Source organism: Eumetopias jubatus, unplaced genomic scaffold, assembly GCF_037043125.1.
Source record: "Eumetopias jubatus isolate StellerSeaLion01/CBP00866 unplaced genomic scaffold, mEumJub1_p1.0 scaffold_4, whole genome shotgun sequence".
NCBI lineage: Eukaryota > Metazoa > Chordata > Mammalia > Carnivora > Otariidae > Eumetopias > Eumetopias jubatus.
The window spans coordinates 185,663,377-185,678,754 of record NW_028274810.1 but is presented as its reverse complement, the minus strand read 5'-3'; the positions used below and the strand labels follow the sequence as shown (position 1 = coordinate 185,678,754).

At 35.3% G+C, this 15,378-nt stretch overlaps 1 protein-coding gene across 1 annotated transcript in view; it reads right to left on the bottom strand.

The window, feature by feature from the left end:
* Window positions 1-15,378, bottom strand: part of PXDNL (peroxidasin like) — a 478,851-nt gene that overhangs the window by 205,871 nt on the left and 257,602 nt on the right. The window contains exon 4 of the mRNA XM_088023147.1: window positions 208-279. Within this exon, the coding sequence (XP_087879273.1) occupies window positions 208-279 (72 nt within the window). The remainder of the gene's footprint in view (window positions 1-207; window positions 280-15,378) is intronic.

Below are 15,378 nucleotides of genomic sequence, written 5' to 3'. Positions count from 1 at the left end.
TTCCAGCGGAGCTCTGTCTGTCTTCCTGCCCTCATGCCAACTTGATCATACATTCTGATTTTTATCCAATTGATGACAGAATATTCAATTATTCAAGCTGCATGACAAAACTTAAAATAATTGCTCAACTATCACATAATGGCATTTAAAAGATTCTATCTGAACCATAACCATCAATGATTCAATAAAGAAGTTTTTATTACTTACAGCTGTTCCAAGGATATGAGTCCTTTAAATGTTTGCTTATCTAGGGCATGAATTTCATTCTTGTACAGATACCTGAAAAACATAAAATCCTATTAAGTTATAAATTTGCGTAGATACCACCTTTCTTATATCAGGAATTTTTAAACTGCAGTGTGGCTCTAAAGAGCTTTAGAATGTTAATAGATTCCCTAAAAATATATGGAGATTTTGATTTCATTTGAATATGTTCAAGTATCTGGGTAAGACAGTTCCAAGGCTCTCATCAGATTCTCAAAGAAATCCTTGATCCAAAATATTAAGAATCACTGCCTTAACCTCCAAAACTTAGATTGTAGAAAAATTCTGACTAATGAGGTCACATGTACTGGGTAACATCTTCTCTAAGACAAAGAAAAGTTTGACTACAACAATTTTTTTCAAATTCATGCTATCATACAGAATATATTGAACTAGGAGTTACATTTGCAAAGCTGGCGAATATCATAGGATTCATCTGAGGGGGATAAACACATATTAACAGATCCACAAGATGTATTTTGGTTCTCCCATGGCTACTGCTGAAAACCTACAGGAAAGGATACTGTTAATGGATTTAGAAATATGATAACTAATCTGGTCAAAAGATTTGATGAAAACAATTTCCATAACATGAGCACTATGTCCTTTTTTCTTCAACTATGGGATAGCAAAGTTATTTCATTTTTAAATCTCAGTGTGAATATTTGGTGAATGTCATGAAACTGAAACCTACATCTTTTCTACTTGTGCCTCTGGGGATCTGAGATGATCAGAATTCCTGAAACTTCCTACCAAGTTCCTCTGGATTGCACCTTTGCATAAGCTAGAGCTCACAGTATTTTTTTTAACATTATTTATTTATTCATTTAACAAAGAGAGACAGTGAAAGAGGGAACACAAGCAGGGGGAGTGGGAGAGGGAGAAGCAGGCTTCCTGCTGTGCAGGGAGCCTGACCTGAGACTCAATCCCAGGACTCTGGGATCATGACCTGAGCTTAAGGCAGATGCTTAACAACTGAGCCACCCAGGTGCCCCCTCACAGTGATTTTGAATGCTTCAGAATCACCTGGTGGTGTGTTAAAAACGCTGACTCCTGAGCATACCCCCAAACCTCCTCAATCCAATTCTCTTGGGGTGAGGTCTAGGAAACTGCATGTTTATCAAGTTTCCCAGTTGATTCTGAAGCAATCTCTCAGCAGATGACTTAAAAACCATAGACATCATAGAAATCACAATTCTAGTTGAAAATAAAAATGAGATTGCTTTTCCAAAGTGTGCTTAGTAAAGCTTTGGAAGTTCCAAATTACTTTCTCTTCCCACAGATTAGAACTTCTGTTAAGTTTCTCAGAGCAGTAGTAGTAACTGGTAGAGATATATGCCTAACTGGAGATATTTCCTTAGCATTACTTGATACTATGGAAGATCTTGATTTGACCTAAAATCTCAGAAATATAGCTACGTGTTAGGATGACAAAAAAAAAAAATTCTAGAACCATGTTTCTTCAACTAGCTCATAAGGAGTACTGAGCTGTGGTCTCAAAAAGCACCACTGGTTCTCAACTGTGGTTGTTATGTGGGAAACAAAGGCAGAAGAAGAAAAAAATCTTACTACTTAACAGCCCATTGACAAGTCCTTGAAACAGGCAGAGTGACATTCCTCTAGGAACTCAGTTGCCTTGATGTTAATACTTTGCTAAGGGCAAAAGGCAATCTTAGCCTGACCCCCAGGGTTCTGTAAGTCTTGTATAATATATGAAAATTCCTTTGGAAACTTCTTTTATCTTTATCCCCCAAGATACATGTTGGCAATCATCCTCCAAGCATATGACCCACCGATATACATCTGAAGAGTCTCATGACTGAGTTTTTACTAAACAGTAATAAATGACCTTTTTCTAAAAATAGCTAGCCCCTTAAGGATCCTGGAAACCTTGTTTCCAAAATACCTGGGAGGTTTATGCTATCCCTAACCCCCTTCCAACTTGAAAGTATATAATGGGCCACTCCTCAAGACCCGGGTGCAACTCTTTGCCCATGGGTCCTTTCCCTGTGCTTTAATAAAACCACCTTTTTGTACCAAAGATGTCTCAAGAATTCTTTCTTGGCCACTGGCTTCAAACACTAACATCTTTCCTATATCAATTGTGTGTGAATCAGTGTATAGGTATATGAATCAATATTTCTAAGACATAATTTTGAGCTTTATCTCAGGCCTTATACTGATGGATGGGATACTGCCTCCACAAACTCTGATTTAATAGTGGGTCTGGCATGTGGAATAAGATAATAATATGCAGAAAATTTTAAAACCTCTATCGCAGGGGTATAGACCAGGTAAAAAGTATTTTGTAAATTTATTCCAGAGGATTCAGATACACCTCCCTGGTAAGGACCCTCAGACTATCAGAATGTCAAAGAACCACATTACTTTTCAGGTATCATATCTTGAGGCATAAAAAAATTGACCCAATTGGGCGCCTGGGTGGCTCAGTTGGTTAAGCAACTGCCTTCGGCTCAGGTCATGATCCTGGAGTCCCGGGATCGAGTGCCGCATCAGGCTCCCTGCTCAGCGGGAAGTTTGCTTCTCCCTCTGACCCTCTTCCCTCTCATGCTATCTCTCATTCTCTCTCTCTCAAATAAATAAAATCTTTAAAAAAAAAATTGACCCAATTTCTATGGAGATATGTATAATGGCTTAAAATGTTTTTATTATTATCATATTTAAATAATGATGAGCTGTTTCATAAAAATTAAACTAAATTATCAAATATTCATTGAGGAGTCTCAAAACTGAAAACACCTATAAAATTTTACATTATATATACAAATTCATTTTAAACTTATATTTTATAGAAAACTAAAAAAGTGACCAAATAGTAGTGAAAAAAGAAGCAATAGAACTTCTATAGTTAGATCAGTACATGTTGATTAAAACAATAAAGTATACAGTCAAGATGCACTGCTACTTAAGTTAACACCAGCAAGAGAAATTCCAGCTTCCTGTGGAATCATGGTAACCACCTGAATTCAAATCTCTCCACACATCCTGAAAACAAACTAAGAGGGAAAAACAAATCAGCCAGAATACAATCTATGCCATGACTGGGAGAAAGAGAAATTAATAACTTCAATTTACATTTAAGTAGGGGAAGTATTAACACCAGCAAAGTCAGCTCCAGAGGCTGCTTTGCAGAAAGGAGTCAGGCAGGATTTTATAGACAAGGGGCATGGGAGAAGGGGGTGGAACAGGAAAGCTGGGAAAGTACCAACCTAATGAAAATCTGCCTGAGCCCTGGGGGATCAGAGCCCTAGCTCTTGGGAATTGACAGAAAGGGGCTGGGAAAGTGAATGGGGGAAGCACCTCACAATTTCAGGGTGTCTTGTGGAGGAGTAGCATTAAAGGTAAAGAAGGAAGTAAGAAACTAAAGGATCTTACAGAGATAAGATAATATAGAATCTGAAGACACACCAAGGGGTGCCTGGGTGGCTCAGTGGGGAGCCTGCTTCTCCCTTTGCCACTCCCCCTGCTTATGCTTTCTCGCCCTCTCTGTCAAATAAATAAATAAAACCTTTCAAAAAATTTAAAAATAAAGGCACACCAAAAAAGGCTATACTTAATAAGGAAATTGTGCTTCACTCTGTCAACAGAAGGGCATGGCCTTGAACTAAGAAATAAGCCATCCAAAGTTCTCTCCTCTACCTTCATATTTAATCACCTGTTACTCAAATCAAATGTTAGCATCTCAACTTGAGAAACATTGCACAAGAAAACAATAAACTCATCTTATCTTTGAATATCAATGCAAAATTAATAAAAATATTAGCAAACTGAACTTACCATTTAATAGTTCTAAGGAGCAATATTTATGATTATATTCTAAAATACCAAAAAAACCCATGTTGATATCTATTTATATTTCCGGATGCCATGATAGATGACTGGACATTGCAAAATAATTGCTGCCAAAATTATTAAAAACAAGAAAATTTAGGGGCACCTGGGTGGCTCAGTTGGTTTAGCGACTGCCTTCAGCTCAGGTCATGATCCTGGAGTCCTGGCATCAAGTCCCATATCCAGCTCCCTGCTTAGCAGGGAGTCTGCTTCTCCCTCTGATCCTCCCCCCTCTTGTGCTCTCTCTCTCTCTCTTCATTCTCTCTCTCTCAAATAAATAAATAAAATCTTAAAACAAAACAAGAAAATTTAGTAGGATTACAAAATATAAAATTAACATACAATATCAAAAGCTTTGCATATTCAAATAAAGGATATAATAGAAAAGAATACACCACATATAATAGTAACAGGAAAAAGAAAACTAGGAAAATTTGAAATACACAAGCCTACATGAGAAGAAATAAATCAAATGGAAAGACATCTTGAATAAGATGCCTCAAAACTAAAATATACCATTTTCCCCCATTAATTTTCATATACATTCAAAGTGATTCCAATAAAAATACTAACAAATTTTTATAGAGGTATATAAATTGATTCTAATGTTCCTATAGAGAAGTAAACAAATAAGAATAGCTAGATACACCCTAATAAAGAAGAGCAACGAGGAGACACACGATAACATATATTTAGAAAACTCAATAAAGCGTCTATAATTAAACCAGTATGGTTTTGGCACATGAACAGTCCAACAGGAAAAACAAATGGTCTAGCTGAAGAACTAATTACATATGTAAATTTAGTATATAATATAGATTCATTTTCAAATCATTGGTGTTGAGAAAACAATGAATTCTTTTATTGATGGAATTGGGGAAGCTTTTCTAACCATGACTCAAAATCCAGAAATAATTCAAAAATAATAAATTTTTTAAATAATAAAACTTTACATGGCAAAAAATTTCATACCTAAGTCAAAAAAGAAAGGGAACATTTTGAAAACTAATATCACAGAAAGATTAAAATTTGAGAAAACAAAAATTCAATCATAAAATGGGCAAAAACCATCACAGACTGCACATTTAACATATGTAAAAATGATGAAATGCATGAAAAGATATTAAACTACACTCATAATAAGATCAATGCAAATTAACACTATACTGAAATATCATTTCTACCCTATCACCCTGAGGGAAAAAGTCCTAAATCCTGTCAACATGACCTGCTGCTGAGATTGTATGGAAGCCTACACTCTTGTGCATCTCTAGTGAGAATGCAAAATGGCACAATGCTTAGGGAATTAATTTCAGCAACATACACAAGAAATATACTATACATTTACCCTTTGACATAGTAAGCCCATTTCTAGAACTAAAGATATTCCTCTACAAATAAATATAGCATATACACAAGATTATTTGATAAGTTTTTAAAATAGTAAATCACTGAAAACTACTCAAATGTTTATCAGTAGGATCTGACTGAATAAAATATGATATAGTCACATATTGGAATACAATGAAGCCATAAAAGATGGGAAAACTCTCTGTAAAATTATATACAGTGATTTCTAGTATTTATTAAGTGAAAACAAAAAAACCTAAAACCTTCCACATATTGTATATATTTTATTTATTTTTATACAAAATATAATTAAGAATTAGAATTGTTATACAGAACAAACATGGTAAACATATGTATTTATATTTGCATAAAGAATATATGAAAATATATAATATATTTGCAATTTACAGCATGTTTTATATAATAAACATATATATGTATTTATTCTTGCATTAAAAAAATAGATCTAGTAAACCAGAAACCAACAACTAGGATTATGCAGAAGAGGGTCGATAAGAAGTAGGTGAAAAAAGGGATGTAAAAATTCTTCTCTGGGTATATTTTGTCACATAATTTAACTTTTTAACCATGCTAATAATTAACATGTTTAAATATGTGATTAAATAAAAAATAAAATGCAGATTTAGGGGTGCCTGGGTAGCTCAGTGGCTCAGGTCATGATCCCTCATCAGGCTTCCTGCTCAGAGGGAAGCTCAGAGGGAAGCCTGCTTCTCCCTCTCTCACTCCCCTTGCTTGTTTTCCTTCTCTCACTGTGTCTTTCTCTGTCAAGTAAATAAAATCTTTTAAAAAAAATGCAGATTTAAAATGAGGTAAAAATAGAAATACAATGGACTTTACTGTATACAAAATTGATGACACAGAGAAAAGCAGAGAGAAATTATTTTTTTCTAGTGTGGGTTTAATTTTTTAGCTATATGACTGTTTTGATGAGAATGTTAATTGTAAGATAAAATAAATTAGCACCAAGATTTTGAAGTAGCAATATTATTATGTATAAAGATTATTACTCTAAGAATAATCATATACAAATGTTGAAATAAGAAATTAAGAAAAATCAGTCTTCAAGATCCTGAACTCAATTCTTTTGGATATACCCAAAATTAAGAATGCTGGATCAAATGGTAGTTCTATTTTTAATTTTTTTAGATATCTCCATACTGCTTTCTATAGTGGCTGCTCCAATTTGTTAATATTAAGTTTGAACTACATATAAATATAAAATCACAATTTTAAAAAACCATTTGTTATTTCTGTCCCCTGAAAAATCCTGCAGTTAGTGTCCTAGACACCTGATATTCAGATCTTGTTTTCAAAATGCTAATTTCCCCCAGATAGGTCAAGCTATTTGAAGAAATGGCTGCTTTCAGTCTGGGGCAGCATAAATATATAACATATTATGCTTGACAGAAAGCAATAAAAAAAAAAAAAACCACTCAGAGTTTAATGGGATCATTCCAAAAGAACAAAGGAGCTAGCTTGAATGGTCTCCCACTGGTTGGTATATAGGAAAGCAATTGACTTTTGTATATTAAACTTGCATCTTACAACCTTGCTATGTAATTGCGTATTAGTTCCAGGAATTTTTCTGTTGATTTTTTGAGATATTCTACACAAATAATCACGTCATTGGAGAACAAATACAATTTTATTTCTTCTTTCCAAACCTGTATACCTTTTATTTCCTTTTCTTGTCTTAATTGCATTAGCTGGAACTTCCTGTATGATGGTTATGTAGTGGTAGTAACAGGCAGCATCCTTGCTTTACTCCCAATCTTAGGAGGAAAGCAACTAGTTTTTCATCATTATGTGTTAGCTATAGGGGTTTTTGTAGATGTTCTTTATCAAGTTGAGGAAGTTCCTCTATTCCTAATTCGTTCAGAGCTTTTATCAAGGGCGTTAAATTCTTATTGTAGATGTTAAACTTTATCAAATGTTCTTTCTGCATCTTTGATATGATTATAGGATTCTTCTTCTCTATCTTGTTGATGTGATGGATTATACTTGCTGATTTTCAAATGTTGAAACAACCTTGCACTGAGACAAATCTCATGTGGTTCGGTGTACATTGGTGGATATGAATAGCTAACATTTTGACCAAGACTATTGAATTTATGTCTATGAGAGATATTGGTTGGTAGTTTCCTTATCTTGTAATGTCATCTGGTTTTGGTATTAGATTCATTGATTTCTGCTCTGTTTTTTATTATTCTTTCCTCCTGCTCACTTTAAGCTTATATTCCTCTTCTTTAGGTTCCTAAGATGGAAGCTTAGATTATTGACTTTAATCTTTCTTCTTTTCTAAAATATGCACTTAATGCATAAATTTCCCTCTAAGTACTGCTCTCACTGCATTCCACAGTTTTGATAATTTGTGTTTCCATTTTCATTTCATTCAAAATAATTTTAAATTATCCTGAGACTTCTTTGAACTGTCTTTTTTATTTTTTTATTTTTTGAAGTTTTTATTTAAATTTCAGTTAGTTAACATACAGTGTAATATTAGTTTCAGGTGCACAATTTAGTGATTCAACACTTACATACAACACTCAGTGCTCATCACAAGTGCTCTCCTCAATCCCCATCATCTATTTAACCCATCCCTTTGCCCACTTCCTCTCAGATAACCATGTTTGTTCTCTCTAGTTAAAAGTCTGTTTCTTGGTTTGCCTCTCTCTTTTTTCCCCTATGATTGTTTGTTTCTTAAATTCCACATATGAGTGAAATCATATGGTATTTGTCTTTCTCTGGCTGACTTATTTCATTTAGCATAATGCTCTCTAGCTCCATCCACATCATAGCAAATGGCAAGATTTCTTTTTTTTTGGCTGAGTAATATTTCATTTTATATATATCTCACATCTTCCTTATCCATTCATCACTTGATAGACATTTGAACTATATCTTATTTAGAAATTTGTTGTTTAACCTCCAAATACCTTGAGATATTCCAGCTATCTTTCTGTTACTGATTCCTAGTTTAAATTCATTATTATCTAAGAACATATTCTGAGTGATTTCTATCATTTAAATTTGTTGAGGTGTGTTTTATGGCCTAGAAGATAGTCTATCTTGGTGAATGTGCTATGTGAACTTGAGAAGAACGTTATTCTGCTGTTGGATGGAATATTCTACAACTGTCTATTAGAACCAGTTGACTGATGGTGCTGTTCAGCTTAACTGTATCCTTACTAATTTTCTGCCTGATGGATCTGTCAATTACTTACAGAGGGATGTTAACATCGCCAACTATAATAGTGGATTAGTCTATTTCTCCTTTCAGTTCTATCAGTTTTTGCCTCAAAATATGATGTCCTAGGGGTGCCTGGGTGTCTCAGTCATTAAGCATCTGCCTTTGGCTCAGGTCATGGTCCCAGGGTCCTGGGATTGAACCCTGCATCGAGGGGCTGCTTCTCCCTCCTCCACTCCCCCTGCTTGTGTTCTGTCTCTTGCTGTGTCTTTCTCTGTCAAATAAATAAATAAAAATTAAAAATACATATATGATGTTCTACTGTTAGGTGTATTCACATTAAGGATTGTTATGTCTTCTTGAAGAATCAGCCCTCTTTATCATTATGTAATGACCCTCTCTATCCCTTATAATTTTCCTTGTTCTGAAGTCTGCTTTACCTGAAGTTAATATAATCTCTGAGTTTTCTTTTGATGTGTATAAGCATGATACAACTCCATGGCCTTACTTTTCATCTCAATTCGTTTTAAATTTAAAGGGCAGTTCTTAAAGACACATAGTTGTGTCTATTTCAAAAAATCCATTCCAACAGTGTATTTCTTTTAATTGCCATACTTATGCCATTCACATAAATGATTATTAGTATAGTTGTATTAATATCTACCATTTATGTAACTATTTTCTCTTTCTTGGCAAGATCTATCAGGTAATAGGAACCAAGCAAAATAGTTGTTCAGAACTAAAGGATGACTTGTACAATGCATCTAACTTATTTTCATATAATTTAGTAAAAATGCACTATGCATAAAAATATATAAAGTAAATGTTGAAATTTCTTATTAGTTTTTTATTACTATGTTATGTTAACCACCATGCATTACATCATTAGTTTTTGATGAAGTGTTCCATGATTCATTGTTTGTGTATAACACCAAGTGCTCCATGCAGAATGTGCCCTCTTTAAAACCCAACACCAGGCTAACCCATCCCCACACCCCCTCCCCTCTAGAACACTCAGTTTGTTTCTCAGAGTCCATAGTCTCTCATAATTCATCTCCCATCCTATTTCCCGCCTTCATTCTTCCCATTCTGCTATCTTTTTTTTTTTAACATATAATGTATTATTTGTTTCAGAGGTACAGGTCTGTGATTCAACAGTCTTACACAGTTCACAGCACTCACAATAGCACATACCCTCCCCAATGTGTATCACCCAGCCACCCCATCCCTCCCACCCCCAACTGCTCCAGAACCCTCAGTTTGTTTCCTGAATTAAGAATTCCTCATATCACTGAAATCATATGATACATGTCATTCTCTGATTGAATTATTACGCTCAGCATAATACCCTCCAGTTCCATCCATGTTGTTGCAAATGGCAATATTTCGTTCTTTCTATGGCTGCATAATATTCCATTGTATATATATACCACATCTTCTTTATCCATTCATCTGTCGATGGACATCTTGGCTCTTTCCACAGTTTGGCTATTGTGGACATTGTAGCTATAAATATCAGGGAGCACGTACCCATTCGGATCCCTACATTACCCCATTATCTCGGGTAAATACCCAGTAGTGCAATTGTTGGATCATATGGTAGCTCTATTTACAACTTTTGGAGGAACCTCCATACTGTTTTCCAGAGTAGCTGCACCAGCTTGCATTCCTACCAACAGTGTAGGAGGGTTCCCCTTTCTCTGCATCCCGATTGTCGACATCTGTCATTTCCTGACTTCTTAATTTTAGCCATTCTGACTGGTGTGAGGTGGTATCTCATTGAGGTTTTGATTTGGATTTCTCTGATACCAAGTGATGTTGAGCATTTTTTCATGTGTCTGTTGGCTATTTGGATGTCTTCTTTGGAAAAATGTCTGTTCATGTTCTCTGCCCATTTCTTGATTGGACCATTTGTTTTTTGGGTGTTGAGTTTAAGAAGTTCTTTATAGATTTTGGATACTAGCTCTTTATCTGATATGTCATTTGCAAATATCTTCTCCCGTCTGTCGGTTGTCTTTGGTTTTTGGACTGTTTCTTTTGCTGTGCAAAAGCTTTTTATCTTGATGAAGTCCCAATAGTTCATTTTGCCCCTTGCTTCCCTTGCCTTGGTGATGTTTCTAGGAAGAAGTTGCTGCAGCTGAGGTTGAAGAGGTTGCTGCCTGTATTTTCCTCTAGGATTTTGATGGACTCCTGTCATACATTTAGGGCTTTCAACCATTTTGAGTCTACTTTTGTGTGTGGTGTAAGGAAATGGTCCAGTTTTATTCTTCTGCATGAGGCTGTCCAATTTTTCCAACACCATTTGTTGAAGTGACTGTCTTTTTTTCATTGGACATTCTTTCCTGCTTTGTCGAAGATTAGTTGACCATAGAGTTGAGGGTCAATTTCTGGGCTCTCTATTCTGTTCCACTGATCTATGTGTCTGTTTTTGTGCCAGTACCAGATTGTCTTGATGATGACAGCTTTGTAATAGAGCTTGAAGTCCAGAATTGTGATACCACCAGCTTTGCTTTTCTTTTTCAACATTCCTCTAGCTATTTGGGGTCTTTTATGGTTCCATACAAATTTTAGGATTATTTGTTCCCATTCTTTGAAAAAAGTGGATGGTATTTTGATAAGGATTGCATTGAATGCGTAGATTGCTCAGGGTAGCACTGACATCTTCACAATATTTGTTCTTCCAATCCATGAGCATGGAACGTTTTTCCATTTCTTTGTGTCTTCCTCAATTTCTTTCATGAGTATTCTATAGTTTTCTGAGTACAGATTTTTGCCTCTTTGGTTAGATTTATTCCTAGGTACCTTATGGTTTTGGGTGCAATTGTAAATGGGATCAACTCCTTAATTTCTCTTCCCTCTGTCTTGTTGTTGGTGTATAGGAATGCTACTGGTTTCTGTGCATTGATATTACATCCTGCCACTATACTGAATTCCTGTATGAGATCCAGCAAATCTGGGGTGGAGACTTTTGGGTTTTCCACATAAAGTATCATATCATCTGCAAAGAGTGAGAGCTTGACTTCTTCTTTGCTGATTGGGATGCATTTTATTTCTTTTTGTTGTCTGATTGCTGTGGCTAGGACTTCTAATATTATGTTGAATAGCAGTGGTGATAGTGGACATCCCTGCTGCATTCCTGACCTTAGGGGGAAAGCTCTCAGTTTTTCCCCATTGAGAATGACATTTGCTGTCAGTTTTTCATAGATGGCTTTTATGATATTGAGGTATGTACACTCCATGCCTATACTCTGAAGAATTTTGATCAAGAAAGGATGCTGTACTTTGTCAAATGCCTTTTCTGCATCTATTGAGAGGATCATATGGTTCTTGTTCTTGCTTTTATTCATGTATTGTATCACATTGATTGATTTGCAGATACTGAACCAACCTTGCAGCCGAGGGATAAATCCCACTTGGTCGTGGTGAATAATCCTTTTAATGTGCTGTTGGATCCTATTGGTTAGTATTTTGGTGAGAATTTTTGCATCCATGTTCCTCAGGAATATTGGTCTGTAATTCTCCTTTTTGATGGGGTCTTTGTCTGGTTTTGGGATCGAGGTAATAGTGACCTCATAAAACAAGTTTGGAAGTTTTCCTTCAATTTCTATTTTTTGGAACAGTTTCAGAAGAATAGATATTAATTCTTCTTGAAATCTTTGGTAGAATTCCCCTGGGAAGTCATCTGGCCCTGGACTCTTGTTTGTTGGGAGATTTTTGATGACTGCTTCAATTTCTTTAGTGGTTATAGGTCTGTTCAGGTTTTCTATTTCTTCCTGCTTCAGTTTTGGTAGTTGATACATCTCCCAAAATGCATCCATTTCTTCCAAATTGTCTAATTTACTGGCATAGGGTTGCTCATAATATGTTCTTATAATTGTTTGTATTTCTTTGGTGTTGGTTGTGATCTTCCTCTTTCCTTCATGATTTTATTTATTTGGGTCATTTCTCTTTTCTTTTTGATAAGTCTGGCCAGGGGTTTATCGATCTTGTTAATTCTTTCAAAGAACCAGATCCTTGTTTCATTGATCTGTTTTACTGTTCTTTTGGTTTCTATTTCATTGATTTCTGCTCTGATCTTTATTATTTCTCTTCTCCTGCTGGATTTAGGCTTTATTTGCTGTTCTTTCTCCAGCTCCTTTAGGTGTAGGGTTAGTTTGTGTTTTTGAGACCTTTCTTGTTTCTTGAGAAAGGTTTGTATTGCTATATACTTTCCTCTTAGGACTGCCTTTGCTGCATCCCAAAGATTTTGAACAGTTGTGTTTTCATTTTCATTGGTTTCCATGAATTTTTTAAATTCTTCTTTAATTTCCTGGTTGACCCATTCATTCTTTAGTAGGATGTTCTTTAGCCTACATGTATTTGAGTTCTTTCCATTTTCCTCTTGTGATTGTTAGTTTCAAAGCACTGTGGTCTGAAAATATGCAGGGAATGATCCCAATCTTTTGCTACCAGTTGAGACCTGGTTTGTGACCTAGGATGTGATCAATTCTGGAGAATGTTTCATGGGCACTAGAGAAAAATGTGTATTCCATTGCTTTGGGATGGAATGTTCTGAATATATCTGTGAAGTCCATCTGGTCCAGTGTGTCATTTAAAGTCTTTATTTCCTTTTTGATCTTTTGCTTAGATGATCTGTCCATTTCAGTCAGGGGGGTGTTAAAGTCCCCCACTAGTATTGTATTGTTGTCAATGTGTTTCTTTGATTTTGTTATTAATTGGCTTATATAATCAGCTGCTCCCATGTTAGGGGCATAGATATTTACAATTGTTAGATCTTCTTGTTAGATTCACCCTTTAAGTATGATATAGTGTCCTTCCTCATCTATTATTACAGTCTTTGGTTTAAAATCTAATTTGTCTGATATAAGGATTGCCACCCCAGCTTTCTTTTGGTGTCCATTAGCATGGTAAATGGTTTTCCACCCTCTCACTTTCAATCTGGGGGTGTCTTTGGGTCTAAAATGAGTCTCTTGCAGACAGCATATGGATGGGTCTTGTTTTTTTATCCAATCTGATAGCCTGTGTCTTTTGACTGGGTCATTTAGCCCATTTACATTCAGGGTACCTATAGAAAGATATGAATTTAGTGCCACTGTATTGCCTGTAAGGTGACTGTTCCTATACATTGTCTGTGTTCCTTTCCAGTCTATGTTACACTTAGGCTCTCTCTTTGCTTAGAGGACCTCTTTCAATATTTCTTGTAGGGCTGGTTTCGTGTTTGCAAATTCTTTTAGTTTTTGTTTGTCTTGGAAGCTTTTTATCTCCCCTTCTATTTTCAATGAGAGCCTAGTTGGATATAGTATTCTTGGCTGCATATTTTTCTCATTTATTGCTCTGAAGATATCATGCCAGTCCTTTCTGGCCTGCCAGGTCTCTGTGGAGAGGTCTGTTGCCAATCTAATATTTCTACCATTGTAGGTGACATATATCTCTTCTCCTGAGCTGCTTTCAGGATTTTCTCTTTGTCTCTGAGACTCATAAGTTTTACTATTAGATGTTGGGGTGTTGACCTATTTTTATTGATTTTTGAGAGGGGTTCTCTGTGCCTCCTGGATTTTGATGCCTGTTTCCTTCCCCAAATTAGGGAAGTTCTCTGCTATAATTTGCTCCAATATACCTTATGCCCCTCTCTCTCTTCTTCTGGGATCCCAATTATTCTAATGTTTTTTCATCTTATGGTGTCACTTATCTCTTGAATTCTGCCCTCGTGATCCAGTAGTGGTTTATTTCTCTTTTTCTCAGCTTCTTTATTTTCCATCATTTGGTTTTCTACATCACTAATTCTCTCTTCTGCCTCATTTATCCTAGCAGTTAGAGCTTCCATTTTTGATGCACCTCATTAACAGCCTTTTTTATTTGACTTGGTTAGATTTTAGTTCTTTTATTTCTCTAGAAAGGGTTTCTCTAATATCTTCCATGCTTTTTTCAAGCCCAGGTACTACCTTTAAAATCATCATTCTGAACCCTAATTCCGACATCTTACTAATGTCCATATTGATCAGGTCCCTGGCAGTCGGTACTGCCTATTGCCTCTTTTTTGAGGTGATTGTTTCCATCTTGTCATTTTGTCCAGAGGAGAATAAATGAATGAGAGAACAAAATGCTAACAGGGTAAAAACCTCCCCAGAAAATATACACTAAACAAATTAGAAAAGACCTGAAACCAGGGGAAAAGAGAGGGAAAGAAAGAAAAAAGTAAAAGAAAGGAAAAGAAAAAGATAAAAACAAAGAAACAAAAACAAAAAAAAGCAGAATATGATCAAATATGATCAGGCTGGTGCATAGATCAGTGCCACACACTAGTTTTTGGGCATATTTTGGTCTGTTAGAAGAAAGTTCCTCCCAAAATTTTAAAGAAAGAAAAGCTTATATATGTACAAAAATAAGGGTTAATATGAGGAAGGGATAGAATATGACTGTAAAGATGAAAATAAAAAAGATTGTTTAAAAGAAATTGATAAGATAAGAGTTGGTTTAAAAAAGAAAGAAGAAGATTTAAAAAAAAAAAGGAGAGAATGTGATCAGGCAGGAGACTAGAAAAAAGCCATACACTAGAGATTTAGGGTATATTTTGATCTGTTAGAAGAAACTGTATCCCCAAATTTTAAAGTGAGAAGAACTTTATATATATATAAAGTTATATAGTATATATATATATATACCCCAAAAATAAAGTTAACTACTATGAAGGGATAGAATATGAC